Genomic DNA, 18,081 nt, shown 5'->3' with positions numbered 1-18,081 from the left:
CTTTAAAATCACATGATTTACTCTGAGAACAGTGATACCACTCTTCCACATCAGAGAACTCAAGGTTTGTAGGTCAGTAAATGAAGAATGCACGTTGGAGTGCATTACAGGTCTCCATGGCCTTCACAAGTACTGTGTCACTTGGATATAAGGTATGATCAGGGCAATAAGAGATTTCTGAGGCCAGTGGAGTACCAACAGGCATTTCCTCAAAAACACTCCTTTCAAATCATAATAAGGCAAACTCATTGGTAACAATTAATACTACCATTAATAATAATCTATAATAAATATTTCAGATGTGAATAACTGAATTTTGAAAATCCACAAATGTGAAATATTTCCATTCCTTGAAGAAAGGAAACAGATGAGCACTTATTTTCCATTTGCATGTTTGTCCAACATTTGTAATTTTCACACATGCATGTGCATATACACGTGCTTGCTCACACAAGCATGCACGCACGCACGCACGCACGCACACACAAACACACACACACACACACACACACACACACACACACACACACACACACACTTTGTTATGACATTTGAGAATTACACTTGGCAGGGATTTGTGTGGGGGGGGGGGGGTTAGCAGATGTGTGTTTTGGCAGAGGGTTATGTACATTTCTGGCAATGAAAGCAATCTTTCTTTTACTTTCACTCAGAAGAAAGCATAACACTGACAAAACACAAAAACAGGCAAACAGTCATTCCAGATATTGTCCAGTGAACACAGAACACACAAGTTAATTCTTAAATCATGAGATCTTAACAAAGCACTTTGTCACTTTGTCAAGTTCTTGGTTTCTGACCAGGTTCCCACTCTCTTTGGGCCCACTCAATAGTGTCCTTATATACTTGAGGAATTATGGGTCATAGCTCTCCATCATACCTTCAGCTCTATTAGGACTCTCCCTCAGTCTTCCTTGTTTACCAACTTGAAACTGAAATGTAATGCCATTTCTGTAACTGGGAAATGTACTATAAGCATACATCAATCAGGATAATTATTCTTAAACCTTTTGAGTTTGTACAGTCAATGAATATCATCATAATGAGTGACATCAAGGATGAAGAAAAACAGCATTTCATCACTTTTCCCACAGTGCCTTTCTCAGTGCTCTGTGGATGTGATTGTCCAGCTCCTCTGTATTAGTATTTCTGTAGTGGTTTTCATGAGGCCATCATTATGGTGAGAGTAGGAATGAAATAAGTATGTGGCTAGTAAAGCTTTTCCTAAAAACTCAGCAGTGTGCTGTAAATGGCCTAGACTTGTACACAGGTATGTTAGATCTTTTGCACATGTTGGGAGGTTGGGTTTGCAGGTGTCAATGTCAATGGCAAAAGCAGCTCCTATAGACTGTAATTCTTCTAAATGCAATTTCCAAAAGATAACAAATGATGTGTTTTCTAACTATTATAAAAAATATATTATATTACAAGAGCAAAAAAGACTGATACTTAACGTAACATTTTAAAGTAATAAATCATTCAGGCCTTTGGGGGTGAGTATCTGCAACGTATGAATCTAGGAACCACCTCCTCTAATATGAAATTAGCACATCTGCCTCTCAGGGCAAGATAACTTTTGAATCCCTTGAAATCTTGGAAAATTGAAGAAATCACATGGCTGTAGTCATTGAAATGTGGTATTCTGTGTCAGTGTAAGAGGAATAACTATTCTGTAATTCTCAGACAGGTTTGCCAGCCAAAACCTGCCCTTACAAAATGTGTGGAACTGAAAATGGTAAACTGCAAAGTACAAATTGTACTGTAAAGTAATCTGATGCTTCCTTCCAGTGGGAATAAGGGCTGATAGGTCGGCCAGGATTTCCTTGTCTCACCACTCTCAGGCACCCTGTAATTCAGCATGCACCTGGCAGATAACATAACTGGAGTGGTGCTTACCCTCCAATGAGTGCCCACTCTATTGTAGTGTGCTGTGTGACTTGTAGTGTGAGAACATGCCACTGGCTGCAAGCTAGTTTAAGGGAGTATTGCATTTGTCTCGCTTCAGCGCCCCTGCACAAATGCAGAGGTTGTCGTGATGAGACAAGCCTAAAGCCCAGTTGCTGATTCCAAGACAGAATCAGAATGGGAAATAGCATACAAAAGTAATGCAATGTAACATACTGTAACTTAATGTAATGTAATGCACAGAGGCTGTAGGTGTAACTATACAGAGATAATAAAGACAAAACTAACAATGCCTGACTTGGGATACTATTTATCACTATAAAATGAACAAACAAAAAGGATAGTTTGAGTGGGTGATACAGGCCTGATGGGTACCTGCATCTCTGATTACCTTTCTTCATTCACACATATAGTGTTCTGTTTCATAGGTGTCCATTCAGTGCCCTGACATAAGAGGGACAGATATGGAACAATGTGGAATGATGGGGGGTCAACTAACTACTCAGCTAGACAGCAGATGACAGGACATGCTCCCCAGGATATGGAGAGCTGACAGTAGTTCGTAGCGGGAGCATGGCAGGTACCACCCCATCTGGGGGTGAAAGGTCGTTTAACTCCCCTGAGGAGGAGAGAGGAAAGGAGGGTGAGAGGGAGATGCCAGAGGAGGGATCAGTAGAGCCGGCAAAGGTGCGAGGAGGTTTGGGGACCAGGTTGGGCTCCAGGGTGGCTCGAGCTAGAAACTGCTGATCCTCAGCATGGTGTTGCGACCCCGGCCCCTCCTCCTGGTCGTAGGATCCACGACCAGACTCTGACTCCACATCAGAAAGCTCCAGTAGGGGGGAGTCACTGCCATCCAGCTTGAAGAGAGAGTCCAGGAACTGGGAGAACTCCAGCACCACCTGGCTAGGGGCACCATTGTGCAGGGGAGCCAGACAAACAGGAGATGTTGCCTCCATTTTTGTATCATGCTGCATGTCACTTGCTTTCTCCTTTTCCTCAGAGCCATGTTCTTTGTCTTCTTCCTCCTCCTCCTTCTCATGTTGGGGGCGGGGGCTGTCCCTGGCATCAATGGGCACTGCAGGAGAGCAGTACAGACTAGGCATGCTGGGGGAATGGGGGTAGTCCTTCCTGCCAATTGGCTCAGAGGGGGAACAAGAGTAAGGGTAAGGCTCCACGTTGTGAAGAGCCTGACCAATGCTAGTCTGAGCCAGAGTAGGGGAGGGGCTGCTGTAACAGGGGGCCATGGGGGACAAGTGCTGGGGGTAGTTGGAGGTGGTGCTAGGCCCTGGTGGGGTTGAATAGGGTCCCTGCTCACCAAGGTCCTGGCACAGACACTCTGCAGCCAGCAGCTCAGTGCGTGAGCTGAGGGAGGGGTTCTCCTCAGGGATAGGTGCATTCATGGGGAAGGGCAGGCCCCCCAGGTTTGGGGAGCCCCTCAACACGGCAGAGGAACGGCGGGAGTCCAGGCTGTAGAGGGACTCTGCATCAGAAAGGCTCTCCATCACTGCCAGGGGAGCACGCCGGTCCCGCAGTTCCACCGACAGGCGCTCCCGTGCACCTTGCAGAACCACTGGCACTGGAGGAGGGGGGCACTCAGAGAAACCATCCAAGGAGATCTCGGAACGGGCACAGGATCTGGGCCAGGGAGGGAGCAGAGTCAGTGGCAGAATAAGGGGAAACAGCAGGGAGAGAGTGGAAGGAAAAGGAAGGAGAGGGAAGGGATAAGGCAGAGACAGATTCAAAAGATGAGTCAGAGAAGCTGAGGGGAATTAGGGAAGGTTTGAAGGCATAACAGATTCAGAAGAAAGAGTCAGGAAAGGGAGGGCAGAAATTAAAAAAGTGAGAGGAGGATGAAGTAGATGGAAGAGGGGAAGAGGTGCAGGAATTAAATAAGAGCCAAGGGAAACAAAGAAGAAGAGAGCCCAGAGGAAGGGGAGAGTCAGAAGAAGCAGGAAATGTATAGCAGGAAGTAGAGTTCCAAGGGAAAAAGGTAAGGAGAAAGCAGAGGTCAGGTTATGAGAGAAATGGGAAGGAGAGAGGAGAGGAACAAAGAAAAGGACAGCCAAAGAAAAGCAGGGGATAGAGAGGTCAGAGAGATGCCAGGACAAACATGAGGATGTGGAGACATGCAAGAAAGAAAAAGGTCTGATAAGACCACTCCAATATCAAGCAGAAGAGTAAGGCAATACTACCAAGCACCAGTAGAGGGGGTAAGAGGGAGTGTGAGGAAGGGTGTGAGAAAGGGGGTTATAGGAGTTGTAATTCATTACGGCTGTAGACTATTCCAGTGCTGCTCTACCATACCCTACTTCCACTGAGGGAGGAGTGCTGGGGCAGGCACTCCGAGAACCTGACCAGGATGTGCAATTCATTGGTTTTCCACAGCAGTGCCAGAGCTGCACTGCATGACATAACACAAATTACAACAAAAGAAAGTACACAGGGCCTCCGAGAAGCTTGGGGGGTAGGGCACTTCCCTTTAGTGCATGTTGAGCTCTACAGCCCCTGTTTGCAGTGTCACAGTTAGATAAACCTAGCATAAACCTGACAATCCCAAAACAGAGTGGAAAAAGCAGAGAAAACATGGTTTTATAATGTGGAAACATATTTAAAAAGGAAGCATATTCCTACCATGGACTCCAGAAAATGAAAAAAATGTAATGATGAAAAAGGTTTATTGGAGCGCTCAACCTCTCATTATATACACAATGCAAAGCAGTCATCTTACAACATAATAATCACTGTAGCTACAGTTATAGCTTAAATAAATTAATTACAGTTAAAGCAGTGCAGTTTGTAAGTGTGCTGCTACCAATAAAAAGTAAGCAAGCAGTCAGTAGCTACAGTATGTTGACCGCACACTGTGCTGTAGATGGCATGAATCAACAGCTCATAACAAGAAAGTGTTACAGTAATGACATTTTGATAATGAGATGGTCAAGTATACCTGATCCCACCTCTGGGCTGTAACAAATTGGAGCCATTATCAACTCATTAAAAAGCAGAGTGGAAAACAGAGCAGAACAACACCTGGGCCTGTGAGTCCAGTTCTGGCCCAAAGGTGGAAACAGGGCTACTATACCTGTGTGGACAAGATGTACTGCTTGCTACCATACATTATCACTGTTCTGGGTTCAATCAGAGAGTATGTGAAAGAGAAGGAAAGGGTATGATTAATGCTTTCATAAAGACTGATGCAAAATAAATACACATATAGATTATATATATAAACCACACATATAAGATTATGCACTCACTTACGCAAATGCAGAGGGACATGATCTTGTCCAGGTTTTAATGTAATACATACACATTGGGAGAAGAGGATGGGTGGACACAGGAAATATGTATGAGGCAACAAAACAAACAAAGAAACTGGGCCTAGAGGGCAGATAGACAGACACATACTTTGGTTATATGCTGAACCAGGACCAGACACAGAGACCCACACACCCCCTGCTAGACTGACCGGACACTGCTGTTCCTGCGGTGCTGAGTTGTAGGGGTAGGCTGCTGAGATGAAGGAGGGCCCAGAAGGATGGTGTCTGGGTTCAGGTCCACTTCTGTTGGGCTGACCATGATCTTTGCTGCTGACAGCAGTGCAGTCTTCCCCTTGTTGTAGTTCTCAAGAACCTGAAAAATTGAGGAGATGACATTGCACTGAGGGTATAATCAGAGACAGGGGGTGTAATGAGGATAGAATAATACAAGAAGATGTTAAGGGAAACTTGGAAGGTAGATAAAGATAAAGACAAAAAATACATGAAGGGAAATCTGGTGAGACTTGTCATCTTTCCTGGAGATACAGAATGTAAGTGGAAGAGGACAAAAATAAACTACTACCATTCAAAACAACTCAAACATTCAAATGAAGTCCATATAAACAGTTAGGGCTTTAATAAAACTCTTAATGGGGCAGCTGACTACTTTACTGCACCCAATAATTACATCCTGAATCATGAATGGGTGTTCCAAGAAGCATCTGCCCAAACCATTCAGCCTCATCATGGAGATCAGCTTAATCACTCTGTCTGGGTAACCATAGCCCTAAGCCCATCACAACCCTTTCAGTGTTGATCCAAAAACCCAGTCACCAGGATACAACCGTGTATGTTCACAGGCAAAATTACATTTCCCAACAGCATCCTCCTATTGACAGAGAACCCACACTTTACAACAATGGTTTTATTATCACATGCTACTAGGTGTATAACAATGCACTCAGTTCACCGTTTAATTTGATACCCAATACTGAGTTCACAGTTTAATACTGTTATATTTTGAACAAAATTTGAATGGAAACAAACTCTTTTGTTCCTCAGTCTGATAAATTATTAAATCAGCATCTGGGCTATAAGTAAGCCGTAAGGTTTATGGATGGACTGAGCACGGGGTTTTGTTTTTGTTATATATGTCTGTTATCTGTGTGAAACTTTTGATGCCATGGGATGCAAGACAAATTTCAGAACAATCTGACAATAAAGTGAAATCTTAATCTTAAATTTTATCTTAAATTATGGCTGAACATGATTCCTTGTTTATTCCAAAGTAAAAAAAAAATCAAAAACAAATTTTAAACAATTTCTTTTTAAACAAAATGTATAGTTTTCATAGCAAGTTATATAGAATCTCTTGTTAACATTGTAGCATTTCTAAAATTAAGTCTTAATCTTAAATAAAATGTCTTTAAAATGTCTACATTCAGGCTATTTTTCAGTGCAAGCCAAGTAACAAGCCTGAACAAATTTTAGTTTATTATACCCACTGCTGTTCAGACAATGTAATTGAAACAGAATAGAGTGCATTTTGAATGTATTCTGTTTATCAGTAGCATACTGTTTTTGGTTTTCAGCTCCATAATGCATATCATCATGTTTTGTGATTTGTGTTTGTGTTTTGTTTTATATCATTTTACAATATTTTGTTACACCCCAATGTATTACCGCATGTTAGTTTGCATTTTAGTTTGCTTCCAAACCAAATGGCAAGGAGGACTCAGCACCACAATCACAACAGCAAGATTAAGCATTAACCATGGTGACAGGGGAGTGATGTATGTTGAGAAAACACAGAATAGAACACAGGGATTGTTCAATAGGCACACTATGTAATACTGAAACTGTTTTGCCATGAAATCAACCATTCCATTAAGTGCTGAACAACTGTGCAACTATTTATTTCAGGAATATATGATGCCCATGTTAAAAAATTACACCCCTAATTACATTAAACAGTCAACATCACCCACTCTCCCTTGACCCCAAACTGAAACCCCAACTGAGGCTACCTACACATTTTGGATATAACTTAAATCGAACCATTGCTCCTTAGTGCAACGCTTTACTCACTCACTCTTGTCTTTGAGCCAGCTAAATTTACACATTTACTGCGTGTACATAGCACAGAAATTCTGTAGAAAAAGAACAGGAGTGATGTCACAACACAAGTCAGCTGACAGAATGTAGTCAAGGTGAAGTCACACAGGCTGAGCACTGATATCAAAGCTACTTAGGGAACCCAAGTGTGACAGGGGAAAATATGAACTACTCATAGCTAACCTCCACAAGATAACATTCAGATTTGAGGATGGTAAAAAGCTACTGACATCTTTGTGAAATGTCTCATTATTATATATACAATATATAATTATTCATATAAAATATATAATTATTCATATATCTTTGGAAGAATAAGCCAACAGAAAATATAGTTTATAAGTGCATGGCTGGACAAGATTACAGTGGATGTGCCCAAGTCACACTTGTTCAAGTCCTGAAAGTAAACAGAGTCTCCATTTGTAACTTACAATTCACAATGTCAAGTTTCAAGCATTTCTCTCACTACACTGATTAACACTGAGGGAAGCATTTTCCTGTTTTATAGACTACAACAGGAGACTCTGCCTATGTCAAAAGAGTGGCTGAACAAGACAAGTTTGCCTTGCAGGCCAACATTTCCTAGTAATTGTCAGTTTATATAAATACAAATGTATATTTTTGAACTGTACTTTTCCTTTCAAATGATTGTCATAGAATGTCATTATTGCTAGACTGAGATGGAGGGCATCCCAAATTATTAACGTTACAATTATAACGTTTAAACCTCCCTCTCCCCTCACTTACTGCTTGGCGACTTACTAGTAATCACTGCCATCCACTGGCTAACTTCCAATACTGCCACTGTATCATGTAACTACAATTAAAGAAACATTTCACATTAAATGAATGCTCAGCACACAACATTCACAATTTCAAAAATTAATATCTCAAACATCAAAAAATGAGCCCACAAACACCTTAGCAGAGCTCCCCTCAGTATCACTGCCTTGGACTGAATGCTAAATATATTAATATTTGTCAAGGTGATATACCAATTAATACCCATTTCCCACAATTCATCACTTTAGTCACTAAACAGCTTATCTGTGATCCCACACCAGCATCAGGTTGTGTGTTGGGTTATTTCTTATATATTCCTAATATATATATATATATATATATATTAGATCCTCAATTTTCTCCATTCATTCCCCACTTTGGATCCATCAATAAAACACTTTGAAGGAAAACAATACTGTAGTACTGGATTACCTGATTATAAAATGTGTGTAAATGTAAGAGGCTACATGTACTTATCAGTATTAAACACACCCTACTCTTTACTCTTATCACCTTATAGCAATTACTATTTAAGACATTTAATATCACAGGAGAAAGTAAATATATCTTACGATCATGTTTCCTTACTACAGATGAAAGCTTTCCATTTTCCCAAATTTTAGTTTCCAAACTGCATGCAGACTTAGAGCATTAATGGGTGTAGTAATACATGTGGCGATCTAGTGACTGATGTGTGGTAGTGTACTTGGCTTCCCTAGTCTAGTCAGGTTGCACAAGTTAACCTGTGGTAGGCCTTGAATAGCGTTATCCTCACACTCAACGGTCTGGGAGTGCTGTTAGCCTGGTCTGACACTGTTGCTCATTCAACTTGAATGGATACACTTACGTTCTATCGTGCCCGCAGTCGCTCTGGATAAGAGTGTCTGCTAAATGAATTTAATGTTATGTAATGTAATGACAAGTCACATGTTCACATTATGTTAACAAAGTACCATAGCAGCTGTGTTGCTACTGTTTCTAATACTGCAGTTCCCTTAGAATGAGAAGGAGCAGAGGCTCCTGTGGGAGAGCTTGTGGCACTGCATGGATCTTCAGTATGGATATGGGAGAAAAAGCTGTCATGCTCCAACAGAGGAGTGTTGCAAAAGGAGCATGAAATGAGATATATAAAACCATCACACAGTTAAAACAGACACAATTAAACAGAGAGTGACTTGTAACAGCTAACACATAAACACTGGCACACTGACCAGCAGATACAGTGAAAGACCAACAGACAGAGTCTGACAAACCTAGAACACCACATATACATTTACCACACAATGGACAAATATACATGTAATACATTTACGGATATTCCTGGTTACAGATACGGATACATTTAACAGTACCTGACAGACAAAGATCTGCAGTCCAACAGATGACAAGAACACAGTGACACATTGACAGACAGAGACCTAATGTGCATACAGAGAACTACTGCAAACACACCATCATGCGTCCATGATTTTAATTAGCTGATAGCAAGACAAATGTATTATTGCATAATTTCATTAAAATCCAGTCTCATCAAAGGCACACAAGAACCCACTGAGTATGTCAACAACTGTCGCAAAACATGCAGTAAATATACAGTACAGCTGAAATGTTTGGCATTTACTCTACAACCAAAAACACAACCACTTCCTACATTACAACCAATAACTCAAACATCAACAATCGACTGTTTTCGTGTGAAGCGCTGTTACTCTTTTAAAATGAGGAGCAGTGGTATTGTCTATTTGATGGGGATGGACAGAGGTTTTTTGAATGGCACTTAGGCTGAAGGAAGAATCAGTCTGGGTGGAGAGATGCTGCACTGCTCCAAGACAGAGGCTGCAGTTTCACAGATTAGTGCTACATACACCATACAAATCAAAGGATACCCCATTACTAAATCATAAATCAATAATAATACAGTGTAATGACTGCAACTCTACTCACACACAATCCCCAGCAGCAAGGGCTTAACTGAGGGAGAGGAAAATCCTTGTTACCTTTTAAAACCCCAGTGTTTTAAAAGGGAATACGCCCAAAAACACCCAGAACCCAGTGGTGCTGCAGACCTACAGTGAAAAGAGAGACAGCCAGCTCCCCCCTGTTGAAACGAATGAGCAAGAGACAGAACCATCCAGGAGGACCTGCAGCCTGTCAGGAAATACAGGAAAAAGTGGCAGGATCACTAGGGCAGAGAGGAGTTTTAGACTTCCTCCCATTCAAGTAACGGCCACTATTTATTAACACCTGGAAATCTAATTTTCAGCATGTTAAAAGCACTAATTGTTCTCTGTTCAGTAATATATATCTATTTCGAAAAATATCTATTAAAGAGGTAAAGTCTAAAGTCTATATGTTGAAATGTGTTACGTCAAATATTTATCTTCAACAAAGACTAGTTGCTGGGTGCCATGCTGCTCTGTGTATTGTACTGGTGAAGTGTGACACAAGGGGAGAGACTACAGCTAAGTCTCTTCACTATATTTTATCGCAGAAATACGACTTGTATTCCTACACAGACCATGTTGGACACATGCCTCTCCCAAGTAGAGAAAACTGCATACTGTCCATAGTAGTGACACCTCATTCCTATAGACACTTGACAGAATCTACAGATAGGACAGCCATCTTGATAAAATTAATCTGCTCTGCACCTTGCACGTGTACGGCCCCAAATCTGGAGTCAGGCTCTCAACTGTGAGTAAGTATTTAAAGTAAATTAAACCGCATCCAGCTCTAGATATCACATTATGGATTTGGGGCTTGTCAAAATATAAGGCACACACAGTGAAGCGTTTTTTTTTATCTCGTGTTTCAGATTCAGAGACAGCGTACAGCAGATCAATCTGTAACTGTTTTCCTCACTGTGCTGATGCTGTAAGAGAGGACTCCTGCTGCTGTCAACATGAAATCACAAAAGAGCAATGATTAGAAGTGCAGTGATCAGAGTAACCAGGAATATCAACCCTCATCTAGAGAGAAAAGGGTGTGTTAGTCAGTTAGTGAGGGTGAACCACTCCTTGAAAGGGGGGCTGGAGCCAGGGGGGGTGCGTCAGATTCAGAGAGGGTAGAGGGGAGGGTGCATGGCTCTGAAGCAGACAGGGTATGTTTCGGGTAGGTTAAGGGGTAGTGCTGGCCGGGGAGCCCTCAACCTCCATCTCCCCTGGCTCTGCTTCTGTTTGCCCCTCACTGGGAGCAATGCCTTCCAGCACCTGCGAAAACAGCAGCAAAAGTCATCATACACCAACACTCACTGAAAGACACACTTGCATACACATACACCAACACACACGCACACATGCATGTGCGCACACACGCGCGCACACACACACACGATAAAAGGAGCACTTACAAACCGATATGCCCCTTGGCTTCTGCTCAGACAGCTAAATACTGGACAACTGAATAAATCAAATGCACACAAAGTTTCCACCTGGACAAACACAAAACAGCACCCTAAAAGTGTATACATACAAAATGCAGCCAAAGTCTGCAGCTGCTAGTGCAAAGACAGCAGAGGGAAAACAAAGCACAGCAGCAGTCCAGGAAAGAGAGCTGTCACTAAAATAGGGGGAGAGACCTACAGAGTATGAACTGGGATTCAAAGATGCACTTAGCCCAGTGCACTGAAACCGAGCAACTGTGAAGTCCTACTACCCCATATGCATCTTCAACTACACACCACACAGAGTGCAACACCAGTAGATACATACACACAAAGAGCGTGCCGGCAGCGTACATACATAAACACACACAGAGCACCACCAGTGCGTACACACAGACAAACACACACACCTAAACTCTCATATGTGCAAACACACACACATTCACATTTACATGCACACTCACAGATACTGACACAAACATTCACACAGATACACACAAATGTTCACATACACTGACCTTGTTGAGCCCCTCCATCACCATGTGGGGCAGGTGTTCATTCAGCATGGCAGGGGAGATGATGACCTCATCAAAGGCTTTGTTGTCACCCCAAAGGGCAGAGTATGTGGGATCCTCCTGCCCACAGCTACAAGGGAACAGAGAACATTCTAGTACTATCAGCTACCAGAACATGGAACACTCTCGTACTTTCAGTTACAGGAAAAGAGAACACTGTAGTACTGTCAGCTACAGGAACAGAGGACACTCTAGCACGGTCAGCTACAAGAACAGAGAACACTCTAGCACTGTCAGCTACAGGAGCAGAGAACACTCTAGCACTGTCAGCTACAGGAGCAGAGAACACTCTAGCACTGTTGCTTTGCTTGTACACCCCCTCAATGTGAAAATGAAACCTCTGATTCTCCCTCAGCCTTCCTCTCTCTCCCTCTCATAATTTTTTCATTTCCTTGTTCTCTCTCTGCACCTCCCATCTCCTTCCTCTAATTCCCACACTACCTCTCACCATCTTTCAGGGGGATGGTTGTGCACCACATGAATGATTCTCCCAGGGGGGTAAAGGGGGGTGGAGGCAGAAAGGGCGATGCTCAGGTCACTGGGGTGCAGCCAGAGTCGTGTATTGGGGGGCACTGCTGTCTGCACTTGAGGGTCCTCATCCACAGGCAGCTCCGATTTAGGGATACACTTTGTTCCCCCCGCGATAATCCGCCACTGTGAATGACAGATAGAGAGAGAAAATTGATCAATGACTGAAGATAAAGAGTAAAGAAAGACCACATTAAGATAAATACATAATCTCAATTTTCATTCTGGTTCTTGCCACTCACCTGAATCTGTTCTAATAACATATTTAGAGTGAAGGTGTCTTTACGATTAGCTCACAGCAACTGAACTGAGAGAGAACCTCCCACCCTGTACCACTTCCCATGGAATGGGCGAAGACATGAGACCTGGTATTTTCACCCACCTCAGAAAGCAGCTAATCCTGTGTGTTAATTCAGGCTACACTGTGTCAGCTTGGAGCACACTGGCTTTTTTGTTGAATTCCTGCAGGCATAGGTGCCCTGAGGTCTGCTGCAGTACCACTACTTTGTGTACCACTATTTTCAGGACTCGAAAGTAGCCCTTGTTTTTTCCCCAATTTGATCGGTTGGAACAGCCATAAACAGCACAAATCATAGGCATTGCTGCAGTGTTGGTGGTTGTTGCCAACTTGCCTCGCAGTTTTAGTTAGCTAGCTAGTTAGAATTGTTTATCAGTCAGTTTTATATTTGTTTTCCAAGTTATATCCTTTTAAGAAAAGAAGCATTGTAATTTATTTTAACATGTTCAAATGTTATTAGGCAGACATTCTACACTGTGTTCAGACTCAGAGATAATAAAACAGCTGCGTTGACACCAAAAACCTGTGTAGGCCTACTTTTTTTCCCCACACAGAAAATTGATCAGTAATCAATAAGGGAATCGATAAAGAATCAGACCGATAAGAAGAATCAATAATGGCATTAGTATCAAGGGAATCTTATCAATTCCCATCCCTAATTACATGTGTGATTTACTAGGCATCCAGTGTGCAATCCATCTGTCTGTACAAAGAAAGAGCATAGCTAACCCTCTCCCACCCCTTACCTAGAAAACAAACAGCTCACCTGCAGAATTACTAAAGCCCCTTTCAGACATGCACTGAAAGCCAGAACTTATCTAGCCATTACCCGGAGGAGCTGTATGTGAGAACACAAATGTCAAAATAAGTCGGACTGGACATGAGACGGACTTCACACCGCCAGCTCCCTAGTGCAAAGTCCGTCTAATGTCGGATTGAGTCCATTTGTGAATAGAGCAGGTCATTTTCCGGAGAATTCACAGCGAGCTCGTTTCTATCATGCGACTGGCGCGAAACCAGAAGAATACAAACATCTGCTTCATACAAACAACCAGAAGAATACAAACATCTGCTTGATTAATAATGTTGGTTAGTAGTTTATTATCTGGTTAGTAGCTAGCTAAGCTGTAGCTAAGTAATAGTGATAGGTATAGTGAGAGAGGTGAACTGGTGACCTAACATTACATAGCGAACAACAAAAACATACATTTATTATAACAGGAAGGTAAAATTACTAATAAATTATGTGTACTGGTAGCACCATTTGGATGGCTATGTGTGATATTTTTTTATAGGTTACCCAAAAGTACAATAGCTATGTTCGCCTTCTCCTCCTCCGTGCCACATTATGTACCCGTACCACCGAAAGGTAAGACATTGAAAAGGAAAAACCTGAAAATACTTCAACTCGCGAATACTTTAGGTGATCTCGTCAATACTTTTCACTCATGAGAACGGAAGTGGCGTCTAACTGGAAAATACCAAACTCGCAATGATTTCACACGACAATGTAACATACTACAAATGTAATCATTAATGGTCGCATACTGGGTACTACACTGAAAAATAGCATACAGTATACAGTATATACTTGTGTAGTACGCAGTACACAGTATGCGGTGGGCGGTTTCGAATACAGCTGCTGCGATTTCTGTAGTGTACTTTTTGCGTCATGTCCTTGCCTAAACCAAACGGAATATTTCCAGTAGGTGAGAATGCATCTGACACGAACAATCTCTTGTTGTGTGCTACATGTGTGAAAGGGCAATTCCGAACCTTAAGGCTTAAAGGGGACATATCATGAAAATAAGACTTTTTCCGTGTTTAAGTGCTATAATCAGGTCCCCAGTGCATCTACCAACCCAGAAAACGTGAAAAACGACAACCCAGTAATTTTGTTTTGGTCAGCCTTTCTCTGCAAGCATGTGAAAAAACGAGCCACTCAGATTTCGCTCCCGTAGTGACATAGGAGGGGGATCTTATTATAATATTACCGCCCCTTAATCTGTTTTCGCAAGCGACAACGGTGTACCAGTTCTAACGCCATGGCCAAGGTTCGAGCAAAGCATGCTAACTGTTCTGTCGTTGGCTGCACAGACCAGCACAGATCACTATTTAGAGTCCCAGCCTCAGAGAAGACAAGAGAGCAGTGGATTTATTTTATTTTCAAAGGAAATCCCCCAGGAACAGTAAGCAAAAATCTGCTTGTGTGCGCTAATCACTTCAAGCCGGAGTGCTTTCTCAACCTTGGACAGTACAACGCAGGATTTGCTTCAAAGTTGTTCCTGAACGAGGTAGCAATACCAACTGAACGAGGCAAAGTTGCAGATGAAAAAAATGTAAGTATTTTTAAGTAATGCAATGTGTTTCTTCGGTTCAGGCAGCTCCACTTTCTGTGTACTTTCCCTTAGCCTCCATACGCTCTCTTACTTTATGCTAGTGCAAACAAAAGTTGTGTTTGACAGAGATGTATCTGTGTTACTAATGACTCACCCACAAAACAGCTTAGACTACTAATATGATGTAAGCATAGTAGTTCATTTGCTGATTGCTAGCTGAAGTTGGGGGTGTGGTTATCAGGGGCTCATTATCAAAATACGGAAGCAGCGCTCAAAAGCTGCCATTCTAGACACTGCTGTTTTTGCAAGGTGAAGATAGTGCTGCGGTGATTTATCTTTGTGGTATTTTCACCAAAAAATGTCACAGCTCTCTTATAAAGACCTCAGGGAACTGTGTCAACTTGTGTAAAAGTAGGTAAAAAATGTCACCTTTAAAAAGTGTCCTGCACCACTCACCTTTGGCTTGTTGCTTTTCTGTAAAACCTCCAATAGGTGGCGCCGGAAGCCTTCAAGCTGTGAGAGACCAATCCTGAGAGACATGTAACCAGCAGGAGAGACCGTTAAACTACACTAGGAACTTTAAAGAGAGACAGAACTCTATAAACTACATACTTATAACTATGGGAGAGTGAGGGTTGATGAACCAGTTGGGGTTGTTACTATGTGCTCTCAGTCATCTTTTCTCTATAGCAAAATACCATGATTGGTTGACATCAAAGTTACAGATAACACACAACAGCTCCACATATTTAGAGGACCAACAATTTTCACCCTCCCATCATGACATACTACTGTATTCTGGATTTATCAGAGCTATCTGGATACACAAGCTCAAACACATTAAGCTGTTCTTAAGTGACATAAACAAATGCTGAGAAAACTATTTACAGGACCTACGTTCGGTCAATAATTCCAAACACACTGCTTTACTAGCTGGTACAGCACTCTATCAGGGTTAATTTCAGAAAACATGTTTTTACTCCTAGCAGTAGTATACAAACAGCCTATTGCATGCTCTCACAAGGAGTCTTCTTGCTGGAGAGAAAGAATGAAGCAGATTGGATGGAACATGCATTCTACCTCTTCTACCTGTGACCACTTGTGTACTAGATACGCTACCTGTGAGAAACTGTGTGCTGATTTTTCATGATCTCAAAAGCCAAAATAAGCATAAAATCAAAATAAGAAAAATTTTATCTTTAGTAATGGAACCACCAAAAGGCACCTCTGTGACGTCTGACATAAGCCTGCCAAGTTTCAAAGATAAATGATCTCTCAAATTTTAATTATACATAGGTAAATCAACCACTGAATGTTTTATTCAAGTCTGGATAGCAAAAAAGCAAAACAGAGAGATAGGGAAGAGCCAATAAAAATCTTGGGAATACACCAGACATAAAACATCTTGCCTGGATGGATCCTGAAACAGTGAAGTAAAGATACTGATGAAAAATGAAGACACTTATTTGTCATCATAATTGAATCTTTACAATTTTATTAAATATACTTTTATATTTAATTATTTTTTAAAATAAACAGCCCATTTTTTACTTCTTTGAATCATGTTATCATTTGTAGCCACATTTATCATTACATGGGTGTTTCTTTCAGAGTAAATATCAACCCTTAATTTCAATGGTTTTAAATCTGAACAACAGTATACGCTTCTCATAAGGGTACCACCTGCCCAAATATGACTTTACCCTCAAAAGATTAATTCTTAAGAGAAGGGATTTGTTCTGCTCTGGTTTGTACCAAAGATATTGCTCAATATATATGACTGGTTCTCTTGTGAGTGTTTTGCAACTGGAGACCATATACCTATGTATACAATTACATACAGAAAGGTGACCACAGACCTGGGGACGAGATCTTTTCCTAATACCACTGAGGTGACAAACTCTTTTGAGACCTCCATCGCGTCCTCACTGAGAAAGGAGAAAGAGAATGGTGTTAGAGGCCTGAGTGACTCAATTGAACCTGACTCTCTTCCACCCTTCACTGGCATACCGCTGCTTTTTTGTTTTATCTTACTGTGCTTATTATTATTTGATTACTAAATTTAGCAAAGTTCATTAATAAGCAATGGCATTACTAGCATGTCATCCTGGGGTGGGCATTTGGATATGTGGGGTGGGCAACTATATCCAGTATGAAAAGAGCTACAACTCAAAAACCTCTCTTTCTGCCTGTACAATGCAGGTTACTTTTCTTTCAAAAATACTCTAATAAAAGCTGTAGGCCCACATATACAATAGTAAATGCAACTAGGGTTGTGCTATTCCCACATGACAAAAATGATTACAAATGTTATTTCCATTTATACTGTAATTGCAGTTATTAATGTAGTGTGATACACATGAAATTTACAGAAATGAAAGATCAGAGTACAGTACTAAACTTAACGCAGAATTACAGGCTGTCATTTTCAAGCCTAGTAAGACAAGAATATCAGATGTAAGATAGCCTTGTGTTTTCTTTTGGAGCACTGGAAAAAAAGAAATCTGAAATAAAACAAATTCTCAACTGATGTAGTCTATAGGCTCCTAAGGCAAAGATATATAACCCAAAAAGAAACTTTCTCCCTCTCTCCGACTGCTATGCCCACGGAAAGCAAGTTCGTTTACCGCGAGAAACTGAACGACCTCACCAGTACTTTTAATGTAATACCTGTTTTTTTCGAACTGACTTTGCCCTAGCACAGGGTCCAGTAACCTTTACTATCTAAACAGCCATTTTTGGCCAGAAAGAAAAAAAAAATCTGTCTGGAGCCGCAAAAAATAGCCTATTTGAGCCCTTTAAATGCAGGTAGCCTACCACATCGTTTCAGTCTAAATTAGCCTATCAACATTGCTAAGAGATCTAAATGAGCATTCAT

At 41.5% G+C, this 18,081-nt stretch overlaps 1 protein-coding gene across 1 annotated transcript in view; it reads right to left on the bottom strand.

The window, feature by feature from the left end:
- Positions 1-587: 587 nt before the first annotated feature.
- dagla (diacylglycerol lipase, alpha) overlaps positions 588-18,081 on the bottom strand; it is a 48,821-nt gene continuing 31,327 nt past the window's right edge. The window contains exons 15-20 of the mRNA XM_036535716.1: positions 17,063-17,131; positions 15,660-15,732; positions 12,487-12,692; positions 11,982-12,108; positions 5,393-5,556; positions 588-3,558 (exon numbers count right to left, since the gene is read on the bottom strand). Coding sequence (XP_036391609.1) covers positions 2,430-3,558; positions 5,393-5,556; positions 11,982-12,108; positions 12,487-12,692; positions 15,660-15,732; positions 17,063-17,131 — 1,768 coding nt within the window. The 3' untranslated portion in view covers positions 588-2,429. The remainder of the gene's footprint in view (positions 3,559-5,392; positions 5,557-11,981; positions 12,109-12,486; positions 12,693-15,659; positions 15,733-17,062; positions 17,132-18,081) is intronic.

This window comes from Megalops cyprinoides, chromosome 8, assembly GCF_013368585.1.
Source record: "Megalops cyprinoides isolate fMegCyp1 chromosome 8, fMegCyp1.pri, whole genome shotgun sequence".
Classification (NCBI taxonomy): Eukaryota; Metazoa; Chordata; class Actinopteri; order Elopiformes; family Megalopidae; genus Megalops; species Megalops cyprinoides.
The sequence above is the reverse complement of the archived record's forward strand: the minus strand, read 5'-3'. Positions and strand labels throughout refer to the sequence as shown.